This window comes from Passer montanus, unplaced genomic scaffold (assembly GCF_014805655.1).
Source record: "Passer montanus isolate IOZ18808 unplaced genomic scaffold, ASM1480565v1 scaffold54, whole genome shotgun sequence".
Lineage (NCBI taxonomy): Eukaryota > Metazoa > Chordata > Aves > Passeriformes > Passeridae > Passer > Passer montanus.
The window spans coordinates 5,804,330-5,821,837 of record NW_024370374.1 but is presented as its reverse complement, the minus strand read 5'-3'; the positions used below and the strand labels follow the sequence as shown (position 1 = coordinate 5,821,837).

Here is a 17,508-nt window from a genome sequence, read left to right as displayed (position 1 = left end):
AAGGGAAACTCCCTGAAAAAGACTGACCATCTTATTCTATCTTGCATAATCAATTTTCAGTAATCAAGGGTACATACATCATGCATTTTCTAGAAATATTACATTAGTGGAAGAAGTGGTTACTGCTATGAAGTTAAAGAAGATAAGTGGACACCCAACTAAATTTTCAACTAGTTTTTCTATTTTGTTAGAACACCAGAACACAATTTGTTAACAACATGCAATTGTTTTCATATCAATGTACAAAGAACTCTGCCAGATTTTAAAACAGACAAATTATTTTGGGGATGGTTCAGAGTGGCACAGCAAGCTCCAAAATAATAAAATTGATGAGATTATATGATTACCCTGGAGGCTGTTTGATTTGGCATGTCACCATATATAAGTCTTTTCTGACACAACTATATAGCCATGTCTGTGCAATTTCACAGAAAACCAAACATGCCAAGCCTTGTAAGATCATTTTGTCACATTCCAATTATGTTTTTAAGAATACAACTGAACTTACTAGGCAGGTATGACTACATCTAAACCAGAATTTATAAATGTAGACTAAAATGTACAGACAAACCCAGGATTCTATTCTGGATAGTCAGAAACGCTGTAATTTTGTTAAAGACTGATTGTGCCACTGGATTAAATAAGAAAGCCACCAGCCATGGGAGATTGATTATCCACAAAACACCAACAACTGTAAACTCTGAAAGACTGACCACTGAGCTTGTTCCTTACATTGTCCCTGCACAGTGATTAGCTCCCAGTGACAGTGGGGCTGATACAATCTCAAGTGCTTGCTTTAGTTGTTATGCACATGGATAAACAGGTCAGCAGCTTGCTTCCACACAGCTCTTCCACTGCAGACATCCACTAAGTCCTGGTGATTAAACCTACTTAAGTAATTTGTGTGCAACTAAATTTGGCCCAGTTTGGAAGCAAACACATTATCCAAATTTTCATAAAAAGCTGTCTCAATTTGATAATACCCATTGAAAAATCCCACAGAACTTAAATGTTTTTTTACTTTTAAATTACTATTGTGTCTATTGAGTTTTGGAGTACCTGCAAACTCTCAATTTCGCTTTCTTTTTGCATCACTAGTAATTAAAACATTCAGTGATGTATGATAGTTTTCCTCAAGAGGCAATCCTATAACACTGCCCATTAGCAGTTCTGTTGTCTAGGTCCTCCTGAAAAGCATTTGCTTTTCAAATTCATTTTGAGTGCAAGAGGAAAGAAGCAGGAAATAGCCATTACCTCCATTTTTGGTAAATTTTGGTAGCGCCACGCTATTTTCATAGAATCCTGACAATCCTCAGATTTCACAGCTGCTGCTTCATCTCCCAATTCCTTCCTGTGGGAATCATCAAGCAAAGGGGCTGGAAGTTCCTACAGGTAGAGAGCAAAGGAATGTCAGCTATCTGCAGGAGAAATGGCAGTTCAGGTTGTTATCCACACCCCGTTCCAGCTAGACAACACAGTTATCTGAGTATAATGGGCAGCTGCAAAATCTGTAACAAAGCCTGATTCAAAGAACTCTCCTGAAGAACTGGCTCCTTCTAAGCAGGAAAAAACCTCATGTAATTATGATAGGAAAACTGAATTACAGAAGTAAAAGAAAGAATGCAGAATGGAAATACCACATTTGATGCTCTATCTCATCTTGAGTAGGACCCATATTTACATTTCTGTAATCTTTCTTTAGAGGTTGACCTCCTAAACAACTCAATTTCTGACAGTGGGCAAGTTCCCCGCATATTTAAGCCTATTTAAGCCTTTTTCCATAGCAAATTTAAGCATATTTTAACAGAAGAACTTTGTTAGCTGCTGTAAATCTTTCAGAAGTCTCCAACAGACCACAGCAGTCTACAGACACCAGCTGAGAGCCACTGCAACAGGATGGCTGGAATTTTCTCTTCTGCTAACCATCAGGCATGATATCTTCTCGTGATGGATATCTCATGGACAAAAACACAGGAAAGGAAAGGGGGAATGTCCAATTCTGGATTTTTAAAAAGTTTCTAATGTACTTTCTGCCTTTGCTGCACTGCTAAAAAAGGCAAACAACATGTGATGAATTCAGAATCTCTGTCTGCTTAAAACAGAACAAGGCTTTGCTGAAAAGTCTGTTTTCCTTGAGCAAAGACTCTTGAGGAAGAACTGTGATGTCCCTCAAGGGTTAAACCCACACAGAGCTAGCCAGTAGCTCTCTATTGTGTGTGGAGATACAGAAAAAGCAAATTTGAAACCTTCAGATTGAAGGGTGGGACACACATCAAACACTGCACACAGGCAGGGCTTTTGCTGACATCAACACCCAGCTGACATTCATGGCTTTGTGTGGGTACACATGGCACAAGGAGACAATGAAAGTTTAAACACATCCATTCTGGGTTTAGTGCAACACTAATTTACTATTAATAACATTAAATTAATAATTAATATTAACATCTAGCAATAAATTATCATCAATTAATTTAATATTAATTACTAAGAGGTAAACATAATTATAATTTAATAATAAATTTAATATTTATTAATTGTACCAATTTTTATTTTGCTATATGTATATTTATTTTATTTACATTATTTTATTAATATTCTTTATTGGTAATGATTTAAATAATAATTAATATTAACTAATAATTATTATAATTATGAACTATTAATGTGCATATTTCTATACATAACCTTACTAACAATACCTGCTACTTGGTTTATTTTGCATAAATTAACATAGCATCTATAATTATGGAAAAAAAAAGAGATTTCAGATAGTTGCTTCCGTTTCTCTCTGGGGTTGGTCACTACCCTCTCTGAGGTATCAGGCAATGGAAGTTATGAAAACTTTTATAAACTTCATATCTTTATTAAGTTGCAGAAATAGAACACCTTTGAGCAAGTAATTTTATTTCTTCTGCTGTTACAAATGAACTGCAAAAGCCTGGTAATGACTATTCATGAGAATGATTGTGTACAGAGTTGTATTTTCAGATTTATCACAGCTTGTTTAAAAAAATACACTTGCATACAATAAACTCATTACTGTGGTAGTAAAAATTAGGCTTTCTGGGTAGGAAAGCTACACAAAGATGAGCATTTTGACTCAGTATTTACAGTTGTCATTAAGTTTACAGATTTATAACAGTTGTTTCAGTTAAAAATAAAAAATTACTTTAGTCAGAGTTCCATTACACTTACCCAGCAAGAAAGCAGGCAAGCTTTCAAATCAAAGATTTCAGACAGATGGGACAAAATGAACACAACACTGCACTGAAAGGTTCTGACAAAGTAAGTACAAACTAGAGCTGCCAAGCAGCCCGATGCATTTCACATACATGCAGACACAAACCACTCACATTTACTTCTAAGAGCACTAGATGAAGTATTTTTCTTAAAAAAAAAAGTTACTTAGAATTGTTAATTTCATTACAGCTATCCTCAACAGAGTTAATCAATCTTATTTTACAACTGAGATGTTACTTTGAAAACACATACTGAACAGTTCAACATTGTGCATATTTAATTTCCTCATACAATTATTCATAGATTTAAACACATTTAATAATAATTTAATAAATAGATTTTTCCTAGATTTAAACTTCTTATCATTAAAATGTCTTTCTTTTTCAGTGAAGAGCTGCTGATACTTGATAATCTCAAAATATTCCTCATTTAACAGTAATTAAAAAAAAAAAATAAAATTCATTTTAAAAAGTGAGTTCTGCAAAGAATTTGGAGGCCCAAACAACATTTCCAGACCAACTTGCTCCCAGGTAATTTTTTGTAGTGGTGAGTAATCTCTATTTTTTTCTGAAAACAAGTGCCTGCAGAGAGCATGAAATCTTGCTTAAACATTTTATCCAACGCCCTGAGCCTGCCCCTGGTTCAGACACCGCACTGGGCAGCTCCCGCATCACCTGCAAAGCCAAAAGGCAGGCAATGGCACATTGTACAATTCTCCTTGTGCAGGTAAAGAGGAAAACAGAGCAATATTTCTTACAGCTGTTTAATATTTTTGTCCCCTAGAATGACTGCAAACACCTGCCATTTGTGCTGCTGGTTCACTGCTGTTATGTAGTAATAGGGAAAGTCAGACTTGAGACAGGGACATTAACTACAAAAATTTGGGTGTTTTACACATAAAATGTATTTATGCTGAAAAAAGAACAGAGGGCAGGACAATAAGGGTGAGAACTTCTCCAAGCTGCTGAAATAACCTCATGTAACATTGAGAAAGAGTTCCTGCCTTCCAGTGAGAGAACAAAACCTTCTTCCATGGCCCTGTGTGGCAGGGAGGCACCACAAATCCCAGCTGCTGACGTCCAAAAAACATAGTTTAAAACAATCAGAGGCACACACACCATCAGTGCAACACAATTTGGCACTGTGGTGTGTCCTAACTGCTGCTAAGAACAAAGCAGATTAAGGAAAAAAAATGGTGTCACCTGAAGCTGATAAAAGATTTTGGCTGCCAGAGATGAAAATCCATCAAAGTATCCACCTGAAACAGCCTTTTTTTTTTTTTTTTTTTTTTTTTTTTTTGCCAATATAGCTTGCTTTTAATTTCTAACAGAAGAAAGAGTTTTTATTTTGGCATAATAAAAATCTTCTGACAATAGAAGAGCACATGCCTCAGCTTAGGTCTGGTTTATTCTGTGTTGCCCCTTGCAAAGAAAAGGAGAAAGAACCAGGAGCACCCCAAGAACTCTCTCAGACCAAAACCAGCTCTAAGCTGCTTTTTAAAGCCTCTACCTAATAACTACCATGCTTAGCTGAAGAATGTTTCTTAGATGTGCCACGTTCTTGTCCCTCTGCAAAGGACACTGAGACTTAAGACATTTTTGAGGCTACCACATTTCACAGCCACGCGATCTTCTATGCCAACAGCTCTTCTAAAGCAAAAGCATCCTGAATTATACTGGATGTGGGGGTTGTGGACCACACGGGCTCCGAGGAGGCTCTGTACATAATAAGCTGCAGTCTGGAGAAGGAGCTCTGCCTTTGGATAATTTGAGGACCAACTGCCTGAGCTCCAGTAGTTTTATTAACTTGGTTAAATACATTCCAATATGTACTTGGGCACAAAGAGGGGGAAAAAAAATTCCAATCCTATTCAAGGTCAAAGTATAACTTTATCACTCTTTATACTCTACATAAAGAATAATAAAGAGAGCTAATAATAATAAGCAGAATAATAAAGAATAATAAGCAGAGCTAATAAAGATTTTTTACCTCCAGATTTGCATCTTAACTTTATCATTGTTATCCCAGCTTCAGATACCCTCAATTCCATTTACACCAAGTAAGAGGAAAAAGAGGCAGAACATGCAGGAGCTGTTTGAAGGCATGTCTGTGTTCACTAAAAGCCAACATGCCTTCATCAGCCTGCCTGAAGACTCAAAAAAATACCTAGATGGTCACTGTTTTTCCTTATTGATTAATGTATCTCTCATTCCTTAATTAAACAAAAAAAACCCCAAAAAAATCCAACAACTTTTTAACTAGAACTTTGTGAACTTCATGGGTTCTTTCCCTAAGTAAACTAAAGACTATTCTAAAAGTAGTAAACTAACTAAAGTTTTATTTCTTTACATTGTCAATAAAAAGAGTTATAAAAAAGGAAAATATTCTAAAAGTTTTATTATAATTCTTACTACTCTTTAATTACTATTAACAATTTTTTCTTTATACCATTAAAAAATTTTAAACCTACTTTAGTTTTCTCCTAATCCTACCTCACAACAAAAAGTAAGTACACTAACAATTAACCAACACTAAACCCACCACACTTCTTAATACATTAGCCAAAACCCCCCTCAAAATTAACAAAATCTCAAATTAACAAACCAAAACCACTACAACGGGCCATACTGAAAACACTGAATCATCCACAAATTTCTTCTTTTCTTCATAACTGCTTTTATCCTTCACAATAACTAGAACTGGAATGAAAGGCTTTCCCCTCTTCTGACTCTGATAATTAAATGCGATTCTTTCTCTCAAGAAAGGAACTGTTTCCAAACCTGACCATGCCCGAGTGACACAGAGCACCTCAGTGTGAATATAAAAAATATAATATCAAAAACATATCTGTCATTACACAGATGTAGCCTCAAAAATGCATCTGTTATTACACAGATGTAGTCTCAAAAATGTATCTGTCATTACACAGATGTAGCCTCAAAAATAAAGGCTGGATGGTTGGATCTGTACTTCAAAACTCCTCAGCACCATGAAAGGCTTCATTACTGTCCAAGAATGACATAACTTAGGATTTAATAGATTCACATTCTTAGAATCAAAATCAGAATTTTAGAAGAACGCAGTATTACAAAAATATGTAGAATTTATTTACAAAACTTCAGCCAGAATCTGAAAATCAAAGTGTTATTTAAACAATGGACCAAGAAAAGGAGAGTTGGGCTATCAGCCCATAATCTGTTTAAACTATTTTTGCTGAAAAATATCTCAGCTCCCACAACACAGAGCTTGGAAAAGCTTTGGGACTGACAATTGTGTGGCATCAGTGTGTCTGTCAACTTCTGAGAACTGTTACATTCTCCCAGGCTAAAAAAAGACAAATCTTTCATAAGGTACATAAAAAACACCAAAGCATATAGCAGTGCATTAGTTAAAAACAAACAAACAAAAAACAACCAAAAACCCATACAGCACTTCTTGGGGTCAACTAAAATGCAAGTCTTTGCTATGCAGCATGAACACAAAAAAGGCAGTCAAGTGCTAAAGTTATTAAGGGCAGTTGGGCTGGAGAGAAAGAAGCTTGATGCTGTTTTAAAATTAAAAAAAAAAAGTTTGGGAGGAAAAAACAGTTTTCTGAAGTGGTCACAGTAAATGACAAAGCAATTAAAATAATTTGGTTTCCTGCAAACCAAGTTATGACGGTTTTACTGCAAAGATGGGATAATTTATTTCAGTAATAAACCTTTTATCTTTGCAATAAACTGCTGGATGAGCTGTAACTGCTGCAGTCCAGGTCCTTCTGGGTTTGCTGCCACATCACTGAGCCTGCCTTGTTTTGGCAGATGCACGAAGCAAAATCAGATTCTAACAGTTTGACCTCTCTCACTTCTTGTGTTCTCTGGGGGATAATAAAATCCAAGATACAATCCCACAGCAGTTAATGAAGCTTAACCTCACACCCTCTTAATTACCAATGCATTACACCAACTATAGGCATCATACTCCTCTCTAAGCTATTTTACAATTCTAAAGAAGTACTACTGTGCTATTATTTAGCAACATAATCCAAGCTGTATGTGAAATCCCTCTTATATAAAATCCTTTGATCCTTATGGGTTTCAATAACTGTATAACTCAAAGTACTTAAGAATTTAAAACATTATCTATGTATGTATCAATAAATATGCTTTTCACATGGGTTTATGCAGCTATTTTGAAGTGCAGTTATTATCACAAGTATGATGAAAAACACAAAAAAATATTAAATGGATAACACTAAAATAAAAATAAAAAAATACTAAAATTCACATGAATTTAAGACTCCTTTTCATCATGTTAATTTTTAGTATTTAAAGGACACCAGATGGTAAGTCAGGAAGGGTAAATATTTTCTTTTCAACAATGTATTATATAAACGTCAGTTTAAAGGGCCCTACTCCCAAAAGGGGGGGAGGATTCTATTTTGACTGTAAATACTTGTGAATACAAGGGGTATGGTTAAAGACTATAAATGAATGGATAGCAATTGTTCTTCTTTCAGCAGCCCTTATACAACAACTTATTTCCATCCCCAGGTAAGGCTGGTCTACAGAAATTTTTCCCTGACATTCAGAAAGGCCTAACGGGTGCCAGCCCAGGGTAAACAAGAATTGTGTGAAGAGAAACAGAAAACAATATTCCTCTGTTTTAGGAAACAAGAAAAGCCAATTGCAAGTACTCTAACTGATATATTTTTAAGCCATGAGAATACAGTCTATACTCCACATACACAGAGGTAAACCTCACACTGAAATCACAGAACTCTTGCTGTAACTCCCTTGCCCTTTTCACAACATTTAAACCCAGAAATGGCTATCAAACAATCAGAATTTTTTTTAAAAAATTTCATATTTTTTCTGAATCAGTTCATGAATGCTTAAGTATGTGACAGATAAATACAGCAGAGAATGAGAAAGTAAAATGGTGTGAAGGAACTGAGTGTCCTTGCCCCAAACTCTGTAAACCCTGCTGCAGTGCATAATGCACAGGCCTGAGCCTAGAGTGAATGACAACAGCATTATTCCTGAAAACCTTCAGAGATGAGCACTGGAAGCAACAGCTCATTAACTGTGCAAAGCACCTCTACAAAGTTACCAACTAGATTTGGCAAACAGCTATTTGTGGACATTGAAACCTCGACATTTAGATTTTATCACTTTTATGATACATTTTAAAGGCCAAGTAAGAGTCACAGTTGAGCCAGCCACAATCCCCAGAGTGCCCCCACACAATTCCAGAAGGCTTCAGCCCATGCAGAGCAACACCAGGGCCCTTCAGGAGGCTGCAAGCTGTGCCCTTCTTGTCCTTCAGCCCCCTTCAGTGCCCTGCTGTTGGTTAACAAAATCTGTGTGCCCTCTGCTCCCTGCGGGGTTGGGCAGCACCCCTGGGCACTCCATGGCTCCTCACCTTCAATAGCATTCACCTGTGCTGCACAGCTGCAGCCCATTAGGGATCAATTAGGGACCAATTAGGGATCAATTAGGGATCACCACAAACCGTGTGCCCACAAGTGAGATGTGTGCTTAAAAAACCTCTAAGTTCAGAATGAAGATGAGAAAGAAAATTTCCTTAATGAACAGACAAGGATTGGCAGATAAGACATCAGAAATTTGAGCCAAATGTTCGTTTTCTCTGGTTCTAGAAAATCTTTTTATTAGATTGGTCTGAACTTCTAACAAAGATGAAGCTTTATGCTTTAGAGTTTCCAGAGAGCATACTGCTCAAGAATGTTAAATTCTCTTTAAACAGAAGACATTTTTTTTTCAAGTGTCTCTTTCACACCTCTACAACTTCTATGTCAAGATTGTAACACAGTTCATAATGGAGAAAGCTGTACATTACAATATAATTAAATATTTACATTTTAACAATGAAAAATGTAAAACAGATTCACCCAACATGGAAGTAAGAAAAGCAAACAGATGAGCAAGAGCTACACAGTATAGAAATTAAATTTTTCAACTCATCTGCCAGGCCTAACCCTTATCTTTGTGCTACCACAAGACTTCAGGTAGTAGGTAGGTAGCAGGAAAGTTCCCTTCTGCTACAACTGTAATTGGATTTCTGTGTATTAAGTGACACCATTTAACAGCATACAGCAGCTGAATCACTGCAGCAAATTCCTGCATTTTGAAAATATATTGAGGAAAAAAAAGAATAGGAACGTTGCCCTATTTACACATGTATTTTTACCTTTTGAGGTATTATACTTTTAATTTATGAGCATCTAAAAATGTCAGATGACTTAAAAACCATCTCTAGCATTGATACATAGCTTCCCTCCCAACACCAGACAGCAAAGAGACAGAAAATAATTAGAATTACTTTCTGAAAACAGACAGCCCTGGCCACCAGCCTGATATTTTCTTCTAGGTTTGCATTTTTCCTTTTGAGAAAAAGGATTGTTTAGGATCATATCCATGAAGTAAAAAAATATAAACATCATGGCTAAATGTACTTTGCTGAAGTAAAAAAAGTCCATGCACACATCTATGTTTTCTTTCAAGGAATTGTTTGCACACACCATAACACAGCAGCCCCATGGTTTTTATTGTTGCTGTTTTTTAAATTAATAATAATAATAAAATGAAAATAATAAAAGTTCATTTTGCTGGTTTCTTCCTGCTTTCACTTTTTCAGTGGGAAAAGAGTAAATGACCACTTTCTGTTCTTCAGGCCTGCCCTGTTTGTTGAAGGTAGAACTTTTTTAGTCTCCTCCAAATTACGTACTTAAGCAAATATAAAATTAAAATATGAGAACCCCCAAAAGGCAATCTCAGCTGAGCGCAGAAGTATTCTGCAATAAAATTCCCACTTGAAAACCAAAATTCCATTGAAAGGCAATAATCAAAGTTTTCCACAAGAGATGAGCAGAGTTCTAGAAAGCAGTTCTGGAGCTCTCACTCTTCCACCTCAGGCTTGAAGGTGCCACATGGAAAGGTCACTGATCCAGCACTGGCCAGGGTGCCACAGGTTAAATGCAGTGCTCCAGGGGATGCTGGCTTGGTTTCCAGAACAAAAATGAGCTGTAAGTCTTCCTTACAAGACAAATCCTAGAATCACAGAATGTTGTGCGTAGAAAGGGACCTTAAAGATCATCCCATTCCAACCCCCCTGCCATGGACAGGAACACCTTCCACCAGCAGGTTCCTCAGAGCTCCATCCATTTCTTGGCCCTGCTGAGCTCCATGAGGTTCTCCTGAGCCTCTCCAGGCTGGCAGTGTCCCTCTGGATGGCATCCCTGCCCTCCAGAGGCGGCACACAGAGCATGGTGGTGGCAGCTTGGTGTCCTCCATCCCACTTTGCACAGGCTCCACAGCAAAAACAATTTAACAGAGCAATCTTTATTGTCAAGGTAAGCTATAAATGATCCATCTCTTCTCATCAAAACTTGTGAGAATCAGTTCTACCTCCCAACCTAAATAAAATAATCAGGAATAAAGGTAAAAAAATTATTTTACAGGCAGTTTAGGCAGTTGTAGAATTTTAATGCCAAACCTGAAGTAATTTTACCATTAAATAAACTTTCCGTTTACCAATGCAAGCAGTCTTATTTTATGATCAGTCACAGAAGTTACCATATAATTTCTTATATTACATACATTCCTAGTACTTATGCCCTTAGAGTAAAAAGTTGCCTTTTTTTGAAGACTACAGAGTGAACAGAAATGCTCTCCAATATTTAAAATACTTTCTAGAAACCAGTATGTATATAGTTCTGTAGGTTTTACCAGAGGTGTATAATTTTTCAGCATTACGTCTTAATGCCAGTTTCCTGAAGGAGCTTTGACTACAAAAGGCATGAATATATTTTCAAAGGATGATGGATAAATTGGTGGGTGGTAATATAATATATCTTAGGCAGCTGATCAGGGCTTTTTATCCTCTGCCTGTCTTTTAGTTATACACAATTTCAAGATAATTATGGTCTATAAGAATGTCTTTTCCCCTTCCTACTACCAGCAATATTTGTCTTGGTTATAGGTTCAAGAAACTTCCAATCACATGACAAAATTGGAATAGGGCAATTATGGCATCTCAGCAAAGAGCTGAACATGCAAATAGACTGACCACACCACATGAACATTTAACATGGACACACTATGGACAGTTAATGAACTGCCTTTATGAAACACCCCAGCTAATTAGATACTGGCTGTATTGAACCCATACTTGAATTTTACAAAGTAAAACCAAAGCGTAAGGTGCAATTCAGGTTGATATCTACCATGTCTGTGTTACCTATCCAGTAAAGAATACAGTCCCATCAGAAAATGAAAATCAATTAATTACTCATCTCATTAAATGAAGTGCCATGTTATTCAATGGTCAGATAGGCTATATTAAAATCCCAACTCTGTGGAGTCATCCAAATCCCAAGCAGCTCATTTTTATGACAGGAGAAATCTTCTTGAAGCACCTGAAGGTGACGGTTACTTCATTGACACAATACAAATGAGAGAAATTAACTCTGCTGTGCCTTGTCTGCTAAACAAAGGAAGAGCTGAACAGCCAAGGTAAGAGTAAACAGCACAGACAAGAATATTGTTGGACATCCCAGGGCACAAAGGGTGGCAGAAATCAAAACAAGATGATGTTTATACAGCAACAATGTCCCTCCACTTATAGTCTCCTATAACAGCACCACCATGGAGTTACAACAGAGGAATGTAACACTCCTGCCTAGTGTCTACCCCTGGAAATTAAGAAGGAAAATTATTCCATATCAGACAACAGAGCTGGGTAAGGCACAGCGAACTAACTGACTCCAAACTCAAAGTGGTACAAGGTGTATGGCAGATGTATGTAACAGTGTCTGCTGGCTATCACATACAGGCATAAAGGACATGACAGGCTATGAAAAACTGATTCAAAAGTGAATGAAATAGAATGTATATTAGCCACTCCATTTTAAGAAAGTTTAATGCAATGCAATACAAATACTAATTTGGAAAATTAAATCTCAATGACAAAAACAACTGTAACAATCATGTTGTATCATCAGGGAGTCAATACTTATCAGTTATTTAAAATCACTTATTAAAAAAGATAGCATATTTCTATGCAATTTGTACTTGAAAATCAAATTTTAACCTGTCTGTTTAACCTTTATTCTAAACCACAAGTGAGAAAAAATGTTCTTAAAAGAACCTTCTTTAGGTTTAGGAGCAGTAAAAAACTGATTTTTCATAACCACAACAGTTTTATTTCATTAAGAATATACTTTTTCCTGAATACTAAAGATAATGTTCAAGAGGTAAGGCACAGAATTTACCATCCCTAGGTAGGAAAACAGAAGAGTAATCATTTTGTCCAGAAATAGTCTCTGAAGACACTTAAGGAAATAGCCAGACTTCACTTGATGCAGAAGTAATCAGGAAATTATACGTTACTTCTGATATTAGGAAAACGCAGCCTCAGAAAGACATAAAATATTTAATGAAATTTTGTAAGATTATCCTCACACTCCAGCACTTTTTGCACTGTTGATCAGCCTTTTTCCCTTATGTAATTTTCTCATGACAGAAACTATCAGTGTTTGATTGGGAGTCCACTGAAGTCTGGAGGGATCCTTTCTGTATGACCTGATCCAAAGCTGACCAAGTTCCCTAGCACAAAAAAGAGTCAGAATGAAATGTAAGTGTAAAGAAAATCATAAAGATGCTCAATGATGTTTTTATTTTCTACAGGAAACTACAAAAAATATCCACACAACCTGTACACTGTTTCTACCACAAAATACTCCACTCTTCCTCCTGGGCAGGAAGAAACTGTAAGCAGTTGGGTTTTCTGAAACCACTCCACTCAGCCAGTGGAATAAAGAAATAAAATAAAGAATAAACAGGCTCCAAGCCTGATTTGGCCTTGGGAGGATCTAACTCCACTGTCCACAGATGGGATGTAGAGACCTGAATTTAATTCCCAGATCTGGCTAGTGTAAATAATCCTGTACTTCCCAACACATTCATATGATTCACCAAGATTAAGTCATTTGTTGCTATACAATATATACACTTTAAAATGCATTTAATTCATCAAGACATTACAGCTTAACTTATGAAAAGCAATGAGTCTTATTTACCTTCAAAATGTTGTCAGGATGCTCTTTGGCAGAAGCAACAAACAGATCATGTCCACAGACAATTCCCTCTGCGAGAAAATACTTGAACAACAAATTGGAGTAAAGGCCATATTTATCCTCCTCTGTGAAAACAAGAATGGTTGGATTTTGTTTTGTTAGATAAATTGCCCACCTGTAGGTTCACAACACTGTAAAAGGCCTCTTTAGCTCTATCTCCTGGAGCACAGAATTTACAACAGAGATCAAAGGTAAAATAGGACTCCAAAACTTTTAAAATAATGCTTGATAATACTGCATTTCAAAATTTTCAAGCCAGAGGAATAGTCCTCAATCAGGCATTTGATTCTAAGTTATGGATGGGTACAGCCTCCTTACAAGGCTTCCCATCAGTATCAACTAAGATGGCTCAATTTATGGATTAATGGAATTTCCTTCACTGAGGAGAACTATGTTAGTATTTATATTCTTAGTGCTTAAATACTTGCTTAAAATATTTGTTACCTGATGCTTTTCAAAATTCAGCCATATTTGGCATGCTAAGCCTATACAGAGGTAACATTCAGAATAGAGACATCCTTATGTCTGCATTTATTCCAAAGTTGTGAAAACTAAAAAAAAACAAATGGCTATACTGAAGAAACCAAACAATTAGCAATGCTTTTTGTGAAACCTAATCAGAAGAGATTCAAAAGGTATTCAAAAGGCTCATGAATTTGCAGTTTAAGCACCGAGACAGCATTTGTCAGCAGCTGTGAATACTGGCCCACTGAAATGAAAATATAAACTCTGACTTTTCTTTCAGCTTCCCTGGTGCAAGTTGTGTCAGGAACTACCACAAATAGGAAGTCTTAATGAACTCACACAATTAAAACTCAGCATAACTCCAAGCTATGAGAAGTGGATGTGTGCAAAACAACTGAAATCTGAACCACCTCTGATGTTCTTTATTTGTAGGAAGTACCAACAATAGCACTGTTAATACTTTTTATGTTTTTTGGGAGAAAAGTAAATGTGCGACATTAGGTTTCACTTTTTCAACTCAATCTGGCAGCTGGAAGACAACACACAGGGATGTTGAGGTAGAAAAATACAGAGAGATATTTCTTTATACAGAACAAACAAAACTCAATCTATTCATTGTGTGACTTGGAAAATATTCCCTAACTACACATGTGAAATAGTAAAATTAAAAATAAAAAACAGTAACAAAGAGAGAAAATGAAAAAGTTGTCATTCGTATCCAACTTGCGAAAAACAGTAAAGAGGAAAATAAAAATACTCTATCTTTGACATATGCAACAATCAAAATGAATCAATGGAATGAAGGAGAAAGGAAAGTGCATAGCCATAAAGGAAAAAGAAAATTAATAGCAATGGGAAAACTTAGAAAACAAATCACAGGAAAGTATTGTTGCACTGCTACACTCCTAACATCTTGCATGTGTACTGATACTCTCAGTGTTTAGATGAACAAGAAATTCAAACCACAAGTGTTCAAAACTACTGGAAAAAACCCAGTTCTCCAAGAGATATTCCCCAACCCCCACAGGATATTAGGCAAAACAGAATTTATTTCCTACTTTTTTAAATTTCACTTTTAAATTCAGTATTTGGGGTAGTAGAGTCACTAGAAGTTACCTTAAAGCAGTAGCTCAAAATACGGAAAAATGTATCATAATCTAGTCACTAAGACAGGAAATTACATAAAACTCACATCCAAATAAGCCAAAGGGAGTACAATAATTACAACACTTAATACTAGTACTAGCCACTCTGCAGTTTGCTGTAGAGTCTTAGGGTTTTAAGAACTTACGATTGCATTAACAGAACTTACCTTTGATAACGTTGACCTGCTTAGGAGGCCATATTAGCCTTCAATGTACTTGCAATAACACAGTGATTTTATTTTTTTTTAAAATAAGGGTCTTCTGACAAATATGAACAGTTATGAATCACAAAAAGCACAGGACTGACAAAATCTTACTGGTGACACTACTGGGTTCCTTGTCAAAATTTCATCAGGATGGATTTCCAAACTGCAATTTACTTGAGAATTTGGAGTTTTAAATTAAATATTAGATACAGTTTATTCTTGCATCCTTATAAAGCCATTGATAGTGTTACTGAAGAACTGCTTTCCTGTTAACTCAGTGATGAGACTGAGGATGAAGAGCCAAGTATGAGACTCAGGTGGACACAAGGCTCAATCAGCTAAAACTGGAACACTCCCATTGCAGAAACAAAAGGCAGAACTGACACTACCAAAGTTTTGAAGAAGTATTATGGTCATATTTTGTAAATAGTCTTTGTAGCCTGCTTAAATCTTAAACTGTTTCAAGAGGGAAATAAATGTCCCTTGTAACTGGAGTCCAGACCACTGACAGCTCCTGCCTTCTCAAACACTTGCTCTCCCTAGTTATTCTTACTGCTTTATCATCAGTAATACATTATTCACACTATATTGACTTCCATGTGCTAATCTCCAATTATGAAGCTCTCAATTTGAGAAGCAAAGACCTCTAGAAATTAAAGTGGCAGCATGAGCTCTACATTTTTTGTTTTAAATTGTCTGAGGTACCTGAAAGAAGCCACCAAGGCTCCCCTGTAATCACATCACTGTGGCAGATGTCACTGGAGGGAGACAATTTTCTTAGATCTCGCTCCCTTTTCAACAAAAGGGGAAAAGAACACTCGTCAGGCACTCTGGAAGGATCCTCAGCTGCAACATTTACATCATCCTTGCTAAATGAAAAATCTTGGGTTCTCAATTTTTAACTACAGGTTAAAGTTCACCTTCTTCACCATCTGAGGCACAGAAACACTGAGTTGATATGTACTTAACTGACGTTTAATGGAATATAAGAAAATATCTCTTTTAGTCCAAGTGCTCTACGGCTTGAGTCTGTGTGTACAACTATACAGACAGTCTTTCTGGATCATCATCTTTAGTACTAATTATTCCTTAGAAAGTAAAGAATGCACTCAATTTCTAGTGCCAAACATCACAGAGAAACTCCATAAACCATGGAAATCATACGATATGTTGGTGATTATTTAACTAAGCTAAGAAGAAATACAGCTGTAATAGTTAAGAATTTTTCTCAAATTTTATTTGAAATGCTGAAATGTTAAAACATATTGTAGAAATAAAGCAATAAAGAACAGGGATATAAAGCTTTTAACTGACTTATTGACAATCATAATTAATTTTGTTGACTCATTGATTAATTTGTAATATATCACGGCTAGAGAGGCTCTTACACTGCCATACCCTTCCAAAACACAGCGTGCAAAACAACAAGGAATGTTCAAGTTAGCAAATCAAAAACACATTCAATGTTAAGGACACATCATTTTAACATAAGCCTTTCCTTTCTTCTTAAATTGATTTTCATAAGAGTAAACTTGCAGTAAAAAAATTAAATTAAGAATTGGAAAGTGATCTAAATATAAACCACCTCACAGTCTCCTACAGTACTCTAAGGATTAGATGTGTCTCAGAAAGCCTTTACAGTGTATCTGGAATTGTTAAAGTCAATGCATCTGTAAGAATCCCTCAGTTCTTCAATTTGTCAGAGAGAGGATGCTTTATATTGATTCATTTCTAGGTCACTAAACTTTTGTGGTATTCAAAAGATCTAAAGTGCTTTTCTGATAGCATCCTTTGTACCCTGGCTTCAATAGTTGTGTTACTATTCAAAACCAGAGCAGTACAGCTTCCTTCTTGTAAATAAACAAACAAATCACTTAGCACAGGTACTTCAGCAGCTCACTGATCACTTTCATAGAATCCCAGAATGAAATGCTTTCCTAAGAATGCTTGGACTCAACATTTGAATGGCTAGGATAAATTTTGAATGTTACCTTTATCTTTTCAAACTCCTCCACACCCAAAAGAACTACTTTCACTCAGGACATGTAGAAACTAACATTTCAGACAATTTTAGTCAATACCTAGGACAAGCCTGGCCCAAATCTTTCATCTCAGCCTCTGGCCCTTCATTGTGAGCTTCACTTCCAGCTACCAAGGCACACAAATAAACCAGACTCTTGCAGCTGCAGCCTCTTTTCTGGGCACTGTGCAGCTTTCTCAGATTCTTTTGGAACAAAGAGTGCTCTCCAGCCAAGCAGCAGGTGAGTAACTAGTGAAGTGTGAAACTATACAAGGAAAAGAGATGATTTACCTA

At 36.2% G+C, this 17,508-nt stretch overlaps 1 protein-coding gene across 1 annotated transcript in view; it reads right to left on the bottom strand.

The window, feature by feature from the left end:
• ELP4 (elongator acetyltransferase complex subunit 4) overlaps nt 1-17,508 on the bottom strand; it is a 135,206-nt gene that overhangs the window by 106,451 nt on the left and 11,247 nt on the right. The window contains exons 4-5 of the mRNA XM_039724972.1: nt 13,322-13,443; nt 1,255-1,386 (exon numbers count right to left, since the gene is read on the bottom strand). Of these exons, the coding sequence (XP_039580906.1) occupies nt 1,255-1,386; nt 13,322-13,443 (254 nt within the window). The remainder of the gene's footprint in view (nt 1-1,254; nt 1,387-13,321; nt 13,444-17,508) is intronic.